This window comes from Embiotoca jacksoni, unplaced genomic scaffold (genome assembly GCF_022577435.1).
Source record: "Embiotoca jacksoni isolate LCO1_2020_lvr unplaced genomic scaffold, fEmbJac1.0.p SCAF_22, whole genome shotgun sequence".
Classification (NCBI taxonomy): domain Eukaryota; kingdom Metazoa; phylum Chordata; class Actinopteri; family Embiotocidae; genus Embiotoca; species Embiotoca jacksoni.
The window spans coordinates 6,594,948-6,614,369 of record NW_027185363.1 but is presented as its reverse complement, the minus strand read 5'-3'; the positions used below and the strand labels follow the sequence as shown (position 1 = coordinate 6,614,369).

At 39.7% G+C, this 19,422-nt stretch overlaps 1 protein-coding gene across 7 annotated transcripts in view; it reads right to left on the bottom strand.

Moving 5' to 3' along the window:
* The window catches only part of asic1c (acid-sensing (proton-gated) ion channel 1c), an 85,708-nt gene that overhangs the window by 14,534 nt on the left and 51,752 nt on the right, over window positions 1-19,422 (bottom strand). For 4 of the 7 annotated variants that reach the window (XM_069157548.1, XM_069157550.1, XM_069157549.1 and 1 more), the window contains exon 1: window positions 150-1,179. The exons of the other annotated variants lie outside the window; for them this stretch is intronic. In XM_069157548.1, the coding sequence (XP_069013649.1) occupies window positions 150-791 (642 nt within the window). In that variant the 5' untranslated portion in view covers window positions 792-1,179. Of the gene's footprint in view, window positions 1-149; window positions 1,180-19,422 lie in introns of those variants that run through there. 7 annotated transcript variants of the gene reach the window in all.

Sequence of the window (19,422 nt, the reverse complement as noted above, 5' to 3'; positions counted from 1 at the left end):
GCTTTGAAACATCACTAGCTTAAAACACCCAGAGAGAATGCCTGCTGTAAGGCAGCTTTGTCAAATGCTTGCATGAATTATTAATACACCTTGTAAACAACTCCCATATCCCACACCTGGCAACACACTATTTTTCTTTAGTTACATACAGTGCTGAAGTTTTTGTAGGTGCACGTTTCCCCACGAAATTTGCACTCCAGCAGCATGTCCTCCAGCTGGTGGCCGAGGCGACCCATCATCTCTGTGGTGTTGATGCGATAATCGGGGGGCGGGGTGTAGTTGTTGAAGTCCAGCAGGCTCAAGAGACCCTGCTTGTGGCTGTCTTTGAGGATGGACAGGCTCTTGTTTATCACTGTGTGATTAGGATACATGAGGTCCATCCAGTAGCCGCTGTGATACAGGTCATCCTTGGTCAGAGTGGACACGCGGAACACGTTTTTATTGCACAGAGTGACAGCCGGGAAGGACATGTTGTGAGCCCAGACCATGTAGATCTTGGTGACGGCCGGGTAGGACATCAGATAGAGGATTCGATTCCAGGACCAGGTGCAGAGGAGACTAAAACAAAGGAAGAAGGCCATGATCCAGATGACTCGCTGCGGCTTCGACTTGTCCGGAGAGAAGACAAACTTCAAACCGTGGATTTTGGTCCTCATGATGAAAGCCACTGTATACTCCTTCCATGTTGTTTTAAGTGAGCCGGAGTCTGTGTTCTGGAAAGTGGTCTCCGGGCCATCGTTTGGTTTGTGCGGCCCCAGGGCAATTGATTCGGATGTGGGTGCTTTAACCATAATTGCAAGTGAAGGCTTCGTTATCAACCGCAATTTCCCCCCCACACTGGACTACAATTTACACACAGTAGCTTTCTCCATAATCAACTCCAGGTTTATGTATGGAAAAATTCCAGGTAGCAGCGAGTGGACTCCTTATGTGCAGCTGTCCCACTGTTCAGGCTTGAAAACACTTTTGCCATGCAGATATAAACAAAGGAACTCTGCTCTTTGGGGGAGGCAAAATTGATTTACATAATGATTCCTTTATGAGGAAAAACAGCTGAATCACTCCATTAACAAAAAAACATCCAGCGTAACTATCACCAGTCCTTCATCAATGGATAATGGACGTGATAATTGCAGATGTAAGCGACGGCTTCACTCCCAGAGGTAATCACTTTGAAAATCCGGAGACGCTTACCCCTGTTGCTCAGATCTTTCACTCCTCCATCTCCCTCTCCAGTGCCAGACAATACTTGCAGATTTCCGTGGTTTATGTCTTTGTGCAGTAGCAGTCCACAACCCAACTCCTCCCTTTTTTCCACAGATTGAAGAGATGCTTTTAGTCTGTTGACTTGAAGCCTGCAGAAAGAAATATAAGGCTTGTTGCCCCCCTACACACTCTCTCCACAGTCGAATGGAGAATGAGGTGGAGCCAGTGGATGAAATTGTTTTCCTCCGGTGATGAAGTAGACCTCCAATGGTATAGAGAGGCGGGGGTGGTGGTATCGATCAAAGTACGAATAACTGTATTAAAGAAATTCTGCAACAAAAAAGATAAAGTCTCGAACCTTGAAGAAGCTGCAGTTCACTGATGGATCAATATATCTATATAATTGATGACTGGGAGGAGGATAAAAAAAAACCCTCCTCCTTACGGTGTATGAAATATCTTTTACGACACATTTTCTAGTTCCTCCCTTCTGCCAGTTTCAAATATAATTTCCTAAATGCAGCGTAATGAGGGCTGACATCCTGCTGCATGCAGGTGTGGCTCCGGATGATATTTAGGGTGCTTTATTCCATTTATATGAGACTATCAGCAAATTCTGCTTGGCAGAAATCTCAGCCTTGCACTGCTACTTTTCTCTCTTTTTTAATTCTGTTAACTGGAATCTTTTCAGGCTGTAATGTGAGTGTTGGATGGGAGACACGATGAGTGCTGTGGTGATATATGGCTGTAACAAATGATTCAGGAAAGCCAAAAAAAAAAAAAGAAAAATGTTTTATTACTATGTGTATTTAAATGAGAAGGTGCCATTTCCAAGTTTCGATGATAATAACTGGTTTAAAATTATTGTATTAAAACTAGTTTAAATATGGCAGAAATGAGAAGAAATGACTCATGTCCATTCGGGTGTCTGGATCTCTCTGGCAGAAGTGATGCAGTAAAGCCAGGAGATGTCAGAGCTGATTTGACAATGGTCAATTAATCTGCAACATATATATATTTAATCTATAGTCATTCATATTCAGAAGATGTAATTAAAAAAAAAAAAAGATTTACTTTAAACGAACAGTTCAATATTTTGGGGAGTAAAGTGAGATATAAGCATCTGGGTAAAAACAGTTGGCTGTTTGCTGAGCATAGGCTGGCACAATGTGGAAAAAGCTAGCGTGGTCCAGGGGAGACTAAATCATGTCACAGCCAAGAAATATTTCCCCATAAACTTGTTGATTTATTTGTATGCAGTAAACAAGATAATATGGTTGTGTCCGAAAGGACCTATTTGTTCACTCATATGATGGATATTTATGAGCATTTAGTTGATCATCCTAATTTTGCGTCCTCACCATCAGCCACTCAGTCAACAACAGTCTTTCAGGTATCTGTAAAATGCACTGCATTGTATTGTGGGATTGTTGGCAGAAAGTTGTGTACATGTGGAATTTTTGGAGTAAATTTGATCAGAATTGTGAAATGATGTGTGCACTGTTCAGTAAATATTGATTGATTTTGAAGTCCTGGCAGCTGGATTTAGTTTTCTTTGAACAGGTTAGGTGTTTCTCCCGTGTTCCAGGCTTAATGCTAAGTTAAGCTTGTTGGCTCTTGCTGTGTAGTTAATGCCCCGGCATGAGAGTCATTTCGATCTTTTTAAATATCAAATTACTGTATACCTTTAAGAGGACATCGTAGGGCTATGTAATATAATACGCATCATGACACAGGGATTGCAATTCAATATGTTGCAATATATTGCAATTTTTTAAATCAAATTGGAGGAAAACAGTAATAGCATTAAGAATACATCAGAATTTGCATAAAATCTGAGTAAAAAAAAAAAGAGTTGTACTTTTTTTTTTTGCAATGGGTTCCTGTAGCATCCAACTTAATAGCACTACTTTTCATGCAATCTGATCAAATACATTTCCACAAATCTTTGCACATAAACTATGAATTAAAAATAGATGCAGTGTTTTTGAGAATTGATAGAGTAACAAATAACAAAACATCAATATCATGATACACGAATTATATTAATATTTCCTTACAAAATAAAATAAATAAATGCTTGCAACAATAAATACCTGAATTCCTTGAGCCAACTTTAAAAGTTTATTTGTTTACAATTATTTTCACTCTATATAGGCAAGTCTGTCTCATTAGAGATGAAGCTTTTTTCCTATTCCCACTCGAGGCTGTCCAGTAGCCATCAAATCAACTTTAAAGTGTCAAAAACCACCACTCATTTCTGCAGAATCTGTTCTATATGTCGTCTTCTTAAATCATTGTGCTGTTGTCTCCGTGACAAGTTATCCATCAACAGTCCTTTTCTTTCTCATACTGGCACTTAATACTTACCTTTCCTCAAAAACAATGATAACAGGAAAGTGAACAGAAGTGAAAGTGTGAACGTAAGAAATGAGGCTTTTTGGGGGGTGTGACGGCCTTAAATATGAATTTATGCCTAGTCAATTTAATTATAGGCCAACCTATGCATTTATAACAAAGACAGAGTGTGCAACTGTTTTCTCTCTGTTCAAAAGTTGTGGTCATAACAGTCTGATAATATTAATGATTGTCTGGATGCTGAAAAATAAAGAGAAATGAAAGTAACGGCTTCAGTACTGTGGTAAAGCTAATTTTCCCTCTGTGAGCTTTCAGAGCGTTCCAGCAGCAAAACAACTAAATTAATTGCTTGAATTCAGCTCCCCCAACAGTGACTGTATATCATGTCTGCAGCACGCCTTTTTTGCTGGCTTCCAGGCGACACAGATGCCTGGCACTGCTTCCTTTTTAGCCTTATGTTCAAATTGTGGAACCATGGATAAACTTCTTTTAATTGTAGAATTAAGGAGTCTTTTTGGTGTTGTTTAGGAAGAGATCCAATCAAAATGCACCACAGACTATTTTTCTATCAACAGGGACATACTAAGTAAAACAAAGCAGAACAATACTAATGCTGCACAAGATTCAGGTACTTAAGAACTCAAACAATACCTTTTTATAGCTGACTGCCTGGTTTCTCCATTTATTGACCAGCTGCATAGATTTCCTCTCTCCTCAGTTTCCTTAGAAACATGTCAATAGGTATGAGGTGTGTTTAACCAGAGTTAATTGCCTGAGCTCATTTGTTCTATTCAAGCCCAGTGGAGGCGTGAGGCAGACGGCTCTCCTGGTACCCGAATCATCCCTCGTCAGCAGTTTGAACCAAAGCACAATTTCATTACTCTGAGCTCCAGAGGTTACACACTGGCAATGTATGACAATTATCATTACTCTTTGTAACATGTGCTTTCTGTCTCTGACAGCAGCTCTCCATCCATGGACTTCAATCACAGCGGTGGTGCATTCAAAAACAAATATGTGTTTAAATGTACCACACAGTGCACTTCATTTCTTTCATTCTAGATATAAAAATTTTAACTTTGGTCTTATTAAGAAACTTCTGATGCTGTTTGTGTGCTTTCAGTCGATCGGCAGCATTTTTGTATGTGTCCTTATTTCTTATTTATTTTCAACTGATTAAGTAATGGTTAGAATCATTATTTATTTAACAATTGAGTTAATAGGACCTGAACTGACCTCGGGCTTTATTTTAATTTGATCGTAAACTATACTGTGCTACTGCCCATTCATTAATACTGCTTGCTTAAAGTCACGCTGTATGGTTTGCTTATTTTAAGTAGTCAATATGAGCATAAAGTGACACTTTGTCTTTTATCTGTTACTTGATAGTTAGTTTAAAATTGCACTTAAAGGTACAGATAACGCGTTAGATTTGCTTATTACACAGAGCAACCTTGGTATTAATTTGGAGTTACCTTTCTGGCCACATGGGAAATCTAAACACAACATTCACTCTCTTTTCAGCCCTGTTTTCTCAACTAAATGCTCCACTATGTTTACCAGCAACTAGTTGCTAACCTTGTCTGTGTTGTTTATTGCTGTGTAGGTAATAATAAAAATGAATCAAACCAAAACAATGAGCTGAAAAATGCTAAAACACTCCGTAGAATGAGGTGATAATTCTCTGTGGATTTGTCACCACAGCAGCAATGTTTGTATGGATTCTGGATTTAATAACCTGCTGTTGGAAAAACACGACTGTATAGGGAAGTCTGATTATTTCTAATCTACAACGAAGCTTTAAAATCTTGTGTAACACGTTTCTGCACAACACTGCAATATTTTACAACTTTTAATATGACTAACTTTTATAACTGTTTATTTGTGAAATCATTTCACAAAATCATTAATTTAATTAAAATATCCCCTCGAAGACTGTACTGCAATCACTCAAGAATGTAAAGCGCTCTGGGCATAGATTAATGATTTTTCCTTCTGATAAAATTGCTGTGCTTCTTATTGAAAACAAATTTCTGCTGCTCACACATTTCCATTGTTATCTTCCTCAGGATGAAAACGCATTTCATCTTTGTCTCAGTGTTCAAGCATGTAATTAGAGGGTCATGGTGTAATGAAATTTACCAAACTCAAATGAGCAGCTAATTGCTGTTTGATGGAAAAGAAAATCAGAACTATTTGAAGGGTTCATATTTCCGATTTTTACATTTATTGCCCGCCTTAAAGACCGACTCAGTGATCCCTCAGGCTGTCAGGGAATGGCACTAACCATCCTCTTTTATGTCAAAGCCAAGTTAAACCCCTGAGGTCTCATTAGAGGAGGAGCAGAGTTTTGACTGTGTAGAGGGAAGAGCTCCTTCAAGGGCCAGTGAGAATGTTCAACACCAAAAGAAATCCTGGCAGCAATTAGACGCACATCTCAAACGAACCGAGCACAGACAGGGCAGAAATGAAGGTGGAAAAAATAAAAGCAATTCAGCGTTAACGTGGAGTGTAGTTATCATTAGTAGAGTTAGTTGAGGACTTCTTTGAGTAAATGAAAAAGATAAACATTCATTGTTTCGCGCTTCTTAATCATGAATATTTGGGGGACGTGTTAGTCTTTTGTGGTATACTATTCATATGTAATGATAACGTCCATGAAAGAAAACAAGTTATGATTATGTCGAAAGCTCTGCGTAATTGTGATTACGACATATTTTTTGAATTTTTTTTTTTATAAAATATAGAGCAAACAATTAATTGATCAATAAGGAGAAGAATTCACATATTGACTCAGAAAAAAAATATTGAATTATTGGCCCCTAACTGCAGTTTATATTCATAGACAAAAGGAAGCAGCTTACAAATACTGTAGTGTATATTGTTATCACAACAGACTGTAAATTGTCACAAAAAATATCCAAAATTTGTTATGACAATGGATCTTCAAATTCCTCATTTGTATTTTTTTTTTTACCGTCATATCAAAACGGAAACTATAGTTTAATACCATACATTAAAAAGAAAAGGCAGCAAGTCCAAACATTTGAGAAGCTGAAATCAGAGAATGTTTGTCATTTTAACGTGAAAATTTACTGAAAATTCTAACAAAACAATTGTTTGGTCATCGATGAAGAGATAAATCATTTCAGCTCTAAATAGATATGGTCCTTGTGTTGATTTTGTACTGAGTTTTACAGTGACAATACAGTAGATAACTCTGCAGTGTGAGAGCAGAGTAGATAAATCACTAGATTTCTCTACTCAATAAACTGTAAGTGTGAGCGGACTGATCAAACGAGCAGCCACAGAAAAAAAAAAACCCACTGACATACATACAGTATTCAATTTCAGACTTGACATTTTTTTGATCAAAATCTTTAAAGTTCTGTAATATTTAAAACTTGAATAAGTGGAGCGGACTCGCTGAATATTAACAAAATACCAGAGTGTATGAGCCATGAGGTTGGGATTCTTCATTGAGTTACTTGATATGTCACAGTCAGCTTCACATGAAAACTTGAGCGACCCGACTCCCCGAGAATATTCAAACCCCAAAAAAAGCATTGCTGGAAAAGAAGTGGACTCGTTGTGGTCGTACTGTTATTTAAAATGGCCAAACGGATGCAAATGTGAGTGAGACAGACAGACCCAATCAGACTGATACTCCGGCGGGCAGGCGGGCAGCTTCTTTAGCAGAGGGAGACATCTTGTGGCCTGCCTTTAAATAAAACTCAGCTCTCACTGCCTTAAACAGCAACACAGCCACTCTGTATGCTGCACAAGTAGTGCAAGGGAAGCCAGGATGGACTTTTGGCTAAGAGAGGCTCATAATGTGAAATACCTCATATAAAATTAATCAAAAGGGAAAAATATTGGCATAAACTTGCTGTTTTGGAGGAGTATACATTCAGTGTAAATTTTTTTGGCAATACAACTATTTTAATCACACTTTTCATTCATCTAAAAAGTGCTGTATTTTTACGCTGCTGCAGCATGTTTTTGCAGAACTTAGTGTTACTGATTTGGAATCAACAGTACTTGTGAACATCTCTCACAGAGCATATGTACAGTACATCCTCCCAGGCAGACCAGGTGGAGGGCAGATGCAGTCGGTATCAATAAAAAACAGATGTAGCTGGCTACACCTGCTGTCTTCCTCCCTTGTTCCATTCCAGGCAGGAAACGTTTGCGCTGTCACTCAAGCTTTTCAATCAGCAGCCTGCAGTCACACTTTGATAAACTCTCCTCAAATTTCCTCACGGGTACTTTTCATTTGCAAGGATAATGTTTTTTTTTTTTTTTCTCCAACATGTTCTCATCTTGTTTGCTCAGCTTGAGGTTTTTGGTATCCATTCCTGAATCCATTTAGCCAGCTTGGCCAGAAATTAAGCAAAGTAAGCAGTTGCCAGCAGCTTGAAAGTAGCACAGACTAACAGCATTCCATCATTTTTTTTTTTTTTTTTTTTTCATTCCTGCATGCATCATCAATTCAAAGCATATCCTCCCACTGCACCACTCAAACAGCTGTCAGCATCTAAATGTAAAGGATTTTCTAACCACTTGAATTACACCATCACACTTTAAAAAAAAAAAAGATTTCCATCTTCCAACAATGTGTCATGCCCAGCTTCCTCAGGACGGTGACGTGCGGCATTGAGGGGAATCTGTTTAACTGAAAGGATATAGTGATACAATCCTTTGGAAGGTGCAAGGCATGGGTTTTATTGGCTAAGAGAGCAGGATATGCTGTTGATCCCTGAGGCCATTAGTGGAAAGCTAAATATGGGTGTCACACGTAATTCAAGATCAAACAGACATGTGATATGAAGTCATTTTTTGCCTCATCATTATCTGGTAAATGACAAAAATCTGGATATTAACATGTTTTTATTTGGATGTTACGATGCCAGAAGACTGGGGATCTTCAACATAACATAATGGCCCTATTGGTTTTGGATGGAGCCGTACTTGTGTTCGGTGTCTCCACCTAACAAGCTAATTAACTTAAGAGGTTCTGTCAACTGCCACCTTCAATGTCTGCCTCTGGTAGTATCTGCTGCCCGATGTGCAAGTCAGCAAAAAGCATCCTCGCACAGCGTCACTGCAATGAATTCCTTCAGTATTCCTCCTCAGCGCCATTGATCGGGCTGCCAATACTGCACTTACAGTAACAGTGACTCCCACACTGGCCTTTACTGACACTGAGTAATGGAACAAACACATTAGGTATTTGTTATCTGGCCTGTCATCCGCACTCACTGCCTCAGATTTGTTTATTTCATTGTTTGCACTGTGGAGCTCAATTTTATCTCTCCTCTCCCTCTTCATGCTCGAGGCAGCACTGCAATTTTGCGCTCCTTCACACACCTCTTCCCTTCATCTCTCCTAATGCTTCCAGTTGTGCATTGTGGCGCTGGCTCGGCTCCAGAGAAGACTGAATCACAATGACGGTGTCAGTCCTCAGCTGAGTCCCAGTCCCACCTCAATCTAAGCACAGCACATCCTCCTTCGCTGTTTTCTCTCCTCCTCTCTCTTTTGTTTCCATTTGTCTCAGTGCTCTCCTTCACCTCTATTTTTCACACCGCACCCTTCCCACATCGCTCTTGTATAAGCTACTACTCTCTTGTCTTTTTTCCCCCCCTATCTCCCACACTGCCTATTTTCTGCCTCTTCCTGCAGCCGGACTCATTGTTTCTGAACACATCTGACACTCAAGCCTGACTTCTGCTTCCAATGCTCACCTTTCTCTTGTCTTTGACCTCCAAAGCCAACTTCAGTCTCCAGACTACACTGCAGTGAATTCAGTAAAAAAACAAAGAACATCCTGGTTCTGGTTTGGCAGAGTCTGAGATCTGCCAACACCACAGACGTGCCATAATGTAATATTAAAAAGGTGTTTAACGCAAAGCTCTCTGGTTTCTGCACAAGCTAATACATCGACGGGACATTCAGTCACAACACAGAAGATCATCGGTAATAGGATAAATGTGTTGGAATCATCTCTCTGCAGTGGCACAAGCCAGCTAAAGTGCTGAGCTTCTGATCGATTGAAATGATATTACACCGACTTCAGCATGCATCCTGCATATACACATTGACAGATGATTTATTTGGTCAGAGCCAGTCTTGCAGGTTTAATCCACAGCAATGAGAAGGGGTGCTTACGCTTTTGAGCATTAATGAGGTAATCAATCACCCGCCGGTTCACAGACAGCATGTAAGGCATCAAGATGGAGGCAAGAGATTCATTTGATAATGAAATAAAGCCTCTACCTGGGAAGTTATTTGGAAGATCAGTTGTATTAAAATCTGAAGATGTTTTATTTAACATAATGTTCAGTTGTATACAGTGTCTGAAAGATGAATCCTTGCAAAAGCACCAAAAAGCCTGTGTAATCCAAACAAAGCTTGTTAGCACAGACGGATACAGGGACATTCAAGGCTATGTTTCTGTATATATTTAGAGCACTGGGTAGAACAACTCTAGAATCTACCATCTGCCAGCCTTTTAATATACGAGACTCCTTCTCCTCCAGTAAATTACAGCATCCTCCCCCCAAAAAATATTTCATTACTTGATGCAGAGGGAATAATTGCACTTGGGAGCCTTGATATTTCCTCTCAAATATTTCTCAATATGAGAGCACCCACATCCAGCTCATTAGTTGAAACATCTGGTCTGCCACTGTTACTTTGTCTATGACACAAAAAAAACGACACCCACCTACACAGACACACATGCATGTACTCAAATGCATCTGAAATGATGTCTGAAAAATTACAATTATCGCACAATTGATATGCTATATTATAGGACAGCTAAGATCTCAGGGTATTAAATTAGAAAAGATAACAATCTGTTTACTCTAATGCTCAGTCGTTTTAATGCCATCTCGAAATGCATAACACTCAAAAGTCAAATGTATCAGCGGAGGCATTTGAATGATTTAATGAATATATTTTCTCCGATTTTTCCACATTCCAGTGAGATAATTGTCAGATGTTGTCTAGACCTTGTGTGAGTCATTTTGCAGTGATGATGCTGAAGTATATAATGGTTAATCTCAATTCCATCACATCTCATCTCCTGTGAGAGGACCTGCCTCTGAGCCTCCCACAGTAACATCAGCAGGCCGGGGGAATCGAGGAGGGGGAATTCAGGCACTTCCATGAATCTTTAATTAGTCCCCTCTATACTTAGGCCCTCAGAGCGTCTCCAGTTTCTGACATTTAGCTGAAATTTGCCCTTTGTATGTGGTGCTGTGAAAAAGCCAAGGTCACCTGACTGACCAGAGCCATGTCAAAATCTGCCTTTATTAGCTTATATGAGCCCTTTTGTTTTTGGAGCTATGACTTAAATAAGCCATTTTCCATGTGCAAGTCTAAAGCTCTTCTCACAGCAGATGTCAGGTTTGGTGTGGATTCAAAAGACAAACCTCATCGTTCAGTTTAAACCATTGTCTCTCAAAATAATAGTATTGCCACTGTACAACTAATAAGTAATTAGTATAAATCATTTGCCTCAGTTGCACTGCTGGTTCTCAAAGAAATTGTGCGGCATGACAAGCCCATCTTGGTGCTGGGCTTTCATCATTCAAATCAATGGCCCATTTCATTGAAATACAATCCTTCCCCTGTCTCTGCAGCAAAACGATTAAGTTCCATTCAAATTCTGCTGACATGATTTTATCTCTTTGGTAGAGGCCTGAAAATTGAGGGGAAAAAACCTGGTTTACAAATAAATTTAAAGCCCATGAGTTATGAAAACTGGACTTTTTATGACCAACACTAACACGTTTTGTTTTGTGAAAAAGAACATTTGCTGCTATGAAAATGATAATGTTTCTGAGGTATTTACCAGGAAAAACAATAACATGTTAGAAACTCGACTGGTCTTGAAAACAGCATATGTTGGCTTCATAATGCATGATGCATGATGTCAGCAGAGATTTGTTGAACCATATGGCACCTCAGTAGTCTGCACGTTTCTGACACTTTTAAGGAAGGAACTCTTATTTCTCCTTCAAGAAAAATGACTATTAATAGTAGTCAGAAAATGAAGAATTGCACACGGTATAAATATTGGAATCACCGTAAAGGCCCAGAGAAATATCTTGCTGCTTTTGGCACAAGCTGTTGTAAACAGGGATAAAGTGCTGCTTTATTAGTATTCCTCAGAAACTTTTCCTGTCTTACACCCCCGCACCTATTGTTCCCCCTCAAGCTTAATATTTCCAGACACATGGCGTTAATTATTTAAAAATAGGGGATTATGTTAAAAAAACAATTAAGCAGTCACAACATAATTTGAATTGAAGTGACGTCTCTTCTCCTAATGATATCTGATGTGCATGTGTGTGTTCTTCATGACAATGCTGCTTTTATGAACCACGCTTCTTCCAGCAGATCTCTGTAATGTCTCCTGGTGTTAATAAACATAAACTGACTCATTTTTCATGTCTCCGTGGGCAAAGTGAAGCCTTCAAAGTTCACCGTTATAATGACTATTAAACAGCTCACAGTTGTTGGCATTGTTGCTCAAGGCTTTTGCATATGTTCAAAATAGTTTTCTGTTAATTGTGTAATCTGGCAAAAAGATTTGTAACACTATTTGAGGCTTTTCAATAAATATTTTGGCTAAATATTACATGAATCAGGATTTATCCAACTGAGATATTATGAAATATTTAGACTTATTCGTTCTCTCACAGCTCTCCACCTTTGGATCAGTATTTTTCCTATAATGATTCTCACGTTGTAGCGCTGATTTCACCCGAGGCAAGACCCACAGATGGAGCCATACTTACTGTAGTAAAGTTCTCGGCACCGCAGTCCTTGCCTCTATATTTGCAGTCGAGCAACATTTCGTCTATGTTATGGCTCGTCCTCTGCACAAACTCCAGCATGTTGAAGGTCTTGCTGGGGAAAAACTTGCTGTTGTCCGTGGGTTGCCCTAAAGCGGCCATGAAATCATCAAAGTCCCCTTGTTCCACGCCCAGGAGCCCGGCCATCCAGAAGATGTCATTCCTTTGGACCTGCGACTTTCGAAAGCTGTTGTAGTTGCAGAGTGTGATGGCTGGGAAATACATAACGGGACTGTCCATTTCATCCAGGATGGTAACATGGGGGTACTGGTAATACTCGATCACACGGTCGGCCACTTGGAGGAGGAAGATGGAAAGGGAGGAGCTGAATGCGGCAGCCCAAAGCAACCGCCGGATAGTCACCCCACCGGGCAGGAATATGTGGCTCAGACCGTGGAGGGTGCAGTTGGCTCCGAACACGGTGATGTCTGAGGGCGGACGTGGTGCTTCCTCCTCTGGAGCTCCCATTTTCTCCAAAAGTTTTCCGAGTTAGGCCCTGTGATTGCTGCACTTGGTCTTGCTGCAGCGGTGACCTGCTGAATACTGACGGTGGCAGAGAGCATCATCCAAACTAAATGTACAAAGGAGGCTGGACAAGACCGGGTCTGGTTTCCCCTTCGCACCCAAGGGAGGGGAATGGGTTGAATATCTGGAGCTGGGAAGTAGTGATGAACTGTAATATCAACCAATCCTCTTTGAGATCTTAGAGGGCACATTGAATTCAAGAGATCCGATTTCATTTGGGAAGACTTGATCCTACAGCGGGTAGTGGTGCATGGATCCCAGAGGGATACACCAGAGAGGCAAAGAAGAAAAGTGAAGCATATTCAAGTCAATGACCTCTGGCAACCAAATTCTTTTCTGTTTTGGAACATTAATTTTTCAAGGGGAAGTTTCTGGACTCAGTCATATGTGACTCTTGTTTTAACCCCAAACACAAGGATTTAATACTATTTAATGGGTGAAAAACCCCCATCCAATCAAACCCACTGGAGACATCATAAATGTGTCATCTTGAAGCTAAAAACAAGCCTGCTCTCCTTAGTTCCTGAAAAGTTGACATTTGCAGACACAAAATGTCAGCAATTCCCAATTAGTATCACATTTAGTTACAGCAGAACAAACAAAGCTTGAGCTGCCATGTACAACATCAAGAATCCATTGTTAGCCACCGAGAAGCTGCACTTGGGTAATGTTTACTGCTTTCTTTAATGAAAACTTAACAGACGTTGTTGTGAAAGGCCAGAGTATTACTCATTCATGGTTCCCATTACACGCATTACAGCGGCTGACAGGATACAAGCCTGGCACCTTTCGTAGTCACAGTTTGACAGTGTAATTTGTAAGTGAGGCTACCGTCAATCCTCGGTTAACATTTCAATTTCTTTTAGTGATTACACAAACTAAAATGTCATAAGTGACTCTAGAGAGTCAAAGCAAACACTCATGAACTTGTCATAGTTCCCATAATTTCTTTAAATCTATTAAAAGGGTAAAAAAAATGTAGGTGAGCCCTTAAGTTTGCAGCACACATCATCCTCGATCTTGCTGCAGCCTCCCTATCATGTGTTTTGTAACAGCATTAATTATTAATGCTTCTCCTGCATACATTTCAACTCATGGACAGAGGTGTGTATTTGCAGGATGCAGGCCTGAGGTTATTTCAGTTCATCCTGATATGCATCTGTCTCAACTAAAATTGATTAGCTTAGAGCTGCGTTCATTTAAAACCAAGTTCATAAGTCAGCTGATGTTGGGACATCAGCCTCTCTCATAAATACTTCCAATATGTCTGGCACATTTATTTCATATTACTGATTTCTTGGGCTGTGTGGCATTCACCACATCTGCATACCAAAACTAAATATATTATGTACAGTATGTCAAACCTGCCTATTAACCATGCGGCAACCAGCAGTGACGTCACCCATTGGTTTATGAACGGCCGTTATGAAGCCTTGAGTGTGGATATTGGCTGGTGCCATCTTGCTAGTTCGAGCCGGTAGTGACCATATTTGGACGAGCTGGCGGGGAGCGAGCAGACGGATCTGACTCAATCTGATAGGAAACCTGACAATACTACGCCCCGCCCACCTAGCTCCATAACCTGACTGCACCACAGGCCTGTCAATCAATCAGATTGGTCAACACAGCTTTTGGGGGCTTATTTTCTAATTAATGACGGGATTATTATAAAATGGAACACCAGAAGACTAATAAGAAAGGACTTTAGCTAGCAAAACCGAGATAACTTGTGGAAAAAAATGTATTGACTTCGAATTTCCTGAGATTAGTTCAATGGGAGTGTATGGATCTGGAGGCTTTTTTGGAGCCAACCTCTAGTGGCACTGAGTGATATCGCACTTTTGCATCCGCCACATTGTTCAGACTTGGATGGTATGTCCCCTTTTATATACAGTCAATGTTATTAACAAAATAATCCTGGCTCCTTGAAATTACAACTGAATTACTTTCCAAAACCTAAAGCAACATCAGTCTGATATTTATACTCTTTCAGCTATATTTTGGCCTCCGCCAACTCTTGAGGTAAACATCTGCCTCTTTAGCCGCTCTACAATGTTCACCAGGTAGTTGTTACGTTTGTCAGTTTGGTGCTTGGCAAGAAGCGCTCACAGAAAAAAATACTGCCTGCTGATGCCGATGAGAAAAGTGAGTGAGAAAAACCAAAAAGATCAACTGAAAGACACTAAAAGTGCAGGGTGGCTGTTTCTGTGGTTTCGTTGCTACAAAGAACTCCTTTGCCCATTACATATAATCATTTCAGAAAAAAAATATTAATTGGTGCAACATTAAGAGCTCTAACATTACCAGTGTAAGCCCTTACGCCATCATTTAATTCATGCCAGCCTGTCATATTGATACCTACTGCAGACTTACTGATGGATACTTAAAATTTTTTTATTTGATTAAAAAGAATGCCTCTCCACGGTTGCACATTTCTGACAGTCAGTTTGCCACATACTTTTTCATTAAAGTAAAGTCAGTGGTTTTGTGATGAAATGATGAAAATGTTGCAATATCCCCAAAATATCCCAAAAATGCAATGTCCCAAAATGTTGAATCTATTCCGGGATCCACAACAAAAACTAATCACTTGTTCTTCAGCTGATGTCCTTGTGTAATTTTTCACCAAATGTCATTTAAAACTGTTTGCTATTTGAGAAAACCCAATAAAGTAACAGCACAAGCACAACACGGGGCAGAAAACATACATTAACCTCTCACTGGCAGTGGTTCTAACTTCAAGAAGTATTTCAGAAAAAATTATCCAAAAGTTGCGGAACACTTTTATTCGAGCACTTTAGAGCCTTAAGGTAAAAACACAAAGACGACCAAAACTCACTCGGAGCTGATGTTTGAGTTGTCTTTGAAGATAACATTCAGTAAAAGATAAATCACGAGGTCCTCTCCCTCAGAGAATATGTCAAATGACAGAATAAAAGACATCCAGACAATGTCAGGCTGAGCAAAAACATATGAAAACTACAGAAGTTCAGAGAGAGCAACTTAAAGATGGCAATTTCAAACTATGGCTTCTTGTATGCAGTTTGCTGAGGCACCGAGGACTTACAGTATCTATAAATACATTAATTCAAGAGTTCTTCATTATGCTTTCAGTAAATTCAGCACTAATCTAATGCTAGTGTCATCATGCTGTTCTGAAACACCTATAGGGAGAATGGAGAGTAACTTTTTCACTACGACAAATGTAGAAGTGGTCACTGTATTTCTGTAATTAATAGGTGTACTCAGAGTGAAGTGTAAGTCACTACTCAATCAATACATTCCCAAGTGTTTTCCAGTTTCTTTAAGTTAGGTGTGCCGGTAAATGTGCTGCCAAAAGAAATCAACGGTTGACTACATCATGGCTTCTCTGTGGCCTGAAAACACTTTGCTTTGCTCCACAGCAAGAAGAAGCTGAGGCTGCATTCACACGTGTCAAGATTACTGATATCAGAGACTAAGTGCTCCCTCTCATCAGCCACTTTGTATCTCAACTGTGTGGAGAATGTCAGGGTTAGTCTACTGGATCTGTGGGATGGAGGACGTGTTCCAGGTGGCAAAAAAAATATGTCCTTTTCATCATGCCAAAAGGTCATCGAAATACTGGGAGTGGAGGAAAAAATGGCCAAGCTGTCCCTCTAACCGTCATATTCTGAAAACCTCGGCTCCTCTTCGGTGGAGTTTACAAGGAGGTTAAAGTCCTCTTGACTGTTTTCCAGTTTTCTTCATTCAAAAGTAGCCTCCACAGGAAGGTCAGAGGTCACAGACAGAACAGAGTCCATGCAGCTGGGAGGGATACAGTCCTGCGCAGACACGTCATGTCACAGCGACTTTATTCAACTAACTGACAGCCTTTGCAAACTTCTTTCACCACATGTCGACAAGTCCTTTCATGTATTTCCAAAATCAAAACAGAGAGAAGGAGCCAAGTTTGGAAGTGCTGAGCTGACACATTAATGTAACGACACTTTTCACATCAATAAGCTTTACTGAGATAATGATGAACAAGTATGCAAATGAGCTCTTTCAAATGCAGGGACGGAGCAGGATGCTCAAATTCATTTCAAGATGTTTTAAACGTCAGATGCCAAAACTCCTGAGTTCTGCGCTTCACGGTTAAACCTGGTGATCTTTTCTTTAACCACCCAAAAGTGACAAATGAGTGAACAAATATGAGAAATAAAATTCTATTAAGGCCCACACTTTGGCCTTTTAAAGAGCTTTTAACCATTTTCAATGTAAGGAAACACAACCACTAAGAAAGATATAGTTGGACTGCAATTTGTGATCATTTTAATTCATTTTTAAATCATTTAACTCTCTGTTTGGTTTACAAACTGTCTTAAAACAGTAAAAATGTCTATTCTCAAAAGCTGCCCTATGTTCTATTAGCTTTTTTTAATTAAAAAAAACCCAACTAATTTTACAATCAGAGAAGGCCAAGAAAGTCACCACATATTCACATCTCAGAGTTGAAGTAGTGGATTTTTTGATTATGTACTGCTCACCAAATTGATTATCACACAAAAGCACTCAAAAACACCAATTAATACTTAATAATTAACAGAAAAAACACCTTTCTACCAGCAATCCAGTTTTTGGTGGTAAAACATTGTAACTTAATGATTGATAGTGTGGTTAAGACAAATTTAGACTGACATCTTTTCAGATTTTGCCGACTGAAGCACCAGGAAAGCTCTATTGCTTTTCAGTACCAGCACAGTTTCTGCTGTTATCCTTTCACTATTCCTCTTTCATTTCATAAAAGCAGATTTTAAACTGCCAATAATGAGAAACTGGGACCTCATTGAATGAAGACTGCAGCTGGTTTCTTTTATGGTGAGTAGGAAATGGGCAACAGCTAATGAGGAAATTCAATATTTCAGTATTGACCCACACACATGAGAATCCTTGATAAAATGGGTGTCATAACAGCAAAGGAAAAATGCTATAGCTGGTGTTTGCCCAATACTGTAGATTTGCTTCACAAGGAGCATGGCTTCATAGGAAACAACGATCTTTGTGCCTCATAGTAATGACAGAATCCCTCCCCAGTTTGATTTAATACCTAATTCCATGCTGACAGTTATTCATCAGGCACAAGCAGAGGACTTCATACAGCTGCCAAAGTAATCACACTGAGTATAAAAGGCAGAACAGCCTCACTGTGGGTACTTCAAAGACCTTTCAAAAATTAATTTCTGCCCATCTAAGACAGCAATTAGCTGTGAGTACAGTTAAGGGGAATAAAAGGTGACTTTTCCTCCATCCATTTAAGAGAGACGTTTGGAAACAACACGCTCAAGAAGAAAATCTAGAGATGACATTCACATCTCGCAGGCTGCAGAGCACTTCCCTTTTCACAGTGAACTTTTCAGATGCATATAAAACTAATATCACAGGTTTGTCTACGTGTCAGAGAACATTGCTGTAGCACCTTGTCTGCAAAGGAGCCAATATTTTTATGATGCTGAAAACCTCAGTCCAGCAATGTTAAACAGAGACAGGTTGGCCAAGGCTGCAATAAGTGATGTCATTATCAGACAAATGTTTCTCTCCTCGCATTGACTAAATCCCAAAAAACGAGTCTCTGTTCATCAAAGCTGCATATTTAGAATTATATATATATTATTTTTTTCCCCGAAAAGAAAATATACTCTCATGCCTGAAAGGGCTGTATTTTACAACCGGTACCAAGCGGCGCAAAGTGCAATACAAGTGTCCTTACTAGTTTTAGACCGACACAGCTGGCCCACTTTGTTTGAGTAGCAAATGTATATCTGAGTGTCTATGGGCTTGTTAGAGGTGTGGCCAGGTGCATTGTTGGCGCATTACGGTCTTAAGGCAGCTGAAAGCAATTACGTGATTGATAAACTAAAACCTGGTTTTCAGTAAATAACACAGTATTTTACTGTTATTTAAAGGGCACGTTATGATGAGAGTAATATGTGCCTACATTGGCGGCAAGAAAACACGCATATACTCGTTACACAACACAGGGACACAGCAGTAAAATAACACGCAAAAGATTTAAATTAGTAAAATTACAACGTGAAAGATTATGAAAGATTATAAATCTATCTGCGCACAAGAAGATCCGCAGGGAAGAAGGGAAGAAGAATTCTTCCCAAAAAAAGCACTCCGCCAAGATGCAAGCACACCTGGCTCTTAAACGTAATGACACTGATCGGTTGATGTCATGTTATTCCCAAAACATAGCTATGATTAATTAGGAAACTAAGCACAACCCCCTTGAAACATGCACCTTACTTTGAGCTCAAATTATCCTCTGTTTAACCAGCAAAAATGGATTTGGACACGCTCTAACTGCACTTTAGACTGTACGCTTAGATCATTTTAAAATAGAGCCTTTTTATTGCCTTTATTCAGTATGCACAGATCAATGGACATGCAAATAGTCCCACCTGTATCTCCACCCACCCCTCTGCTGCTCGCCTACAGCTCA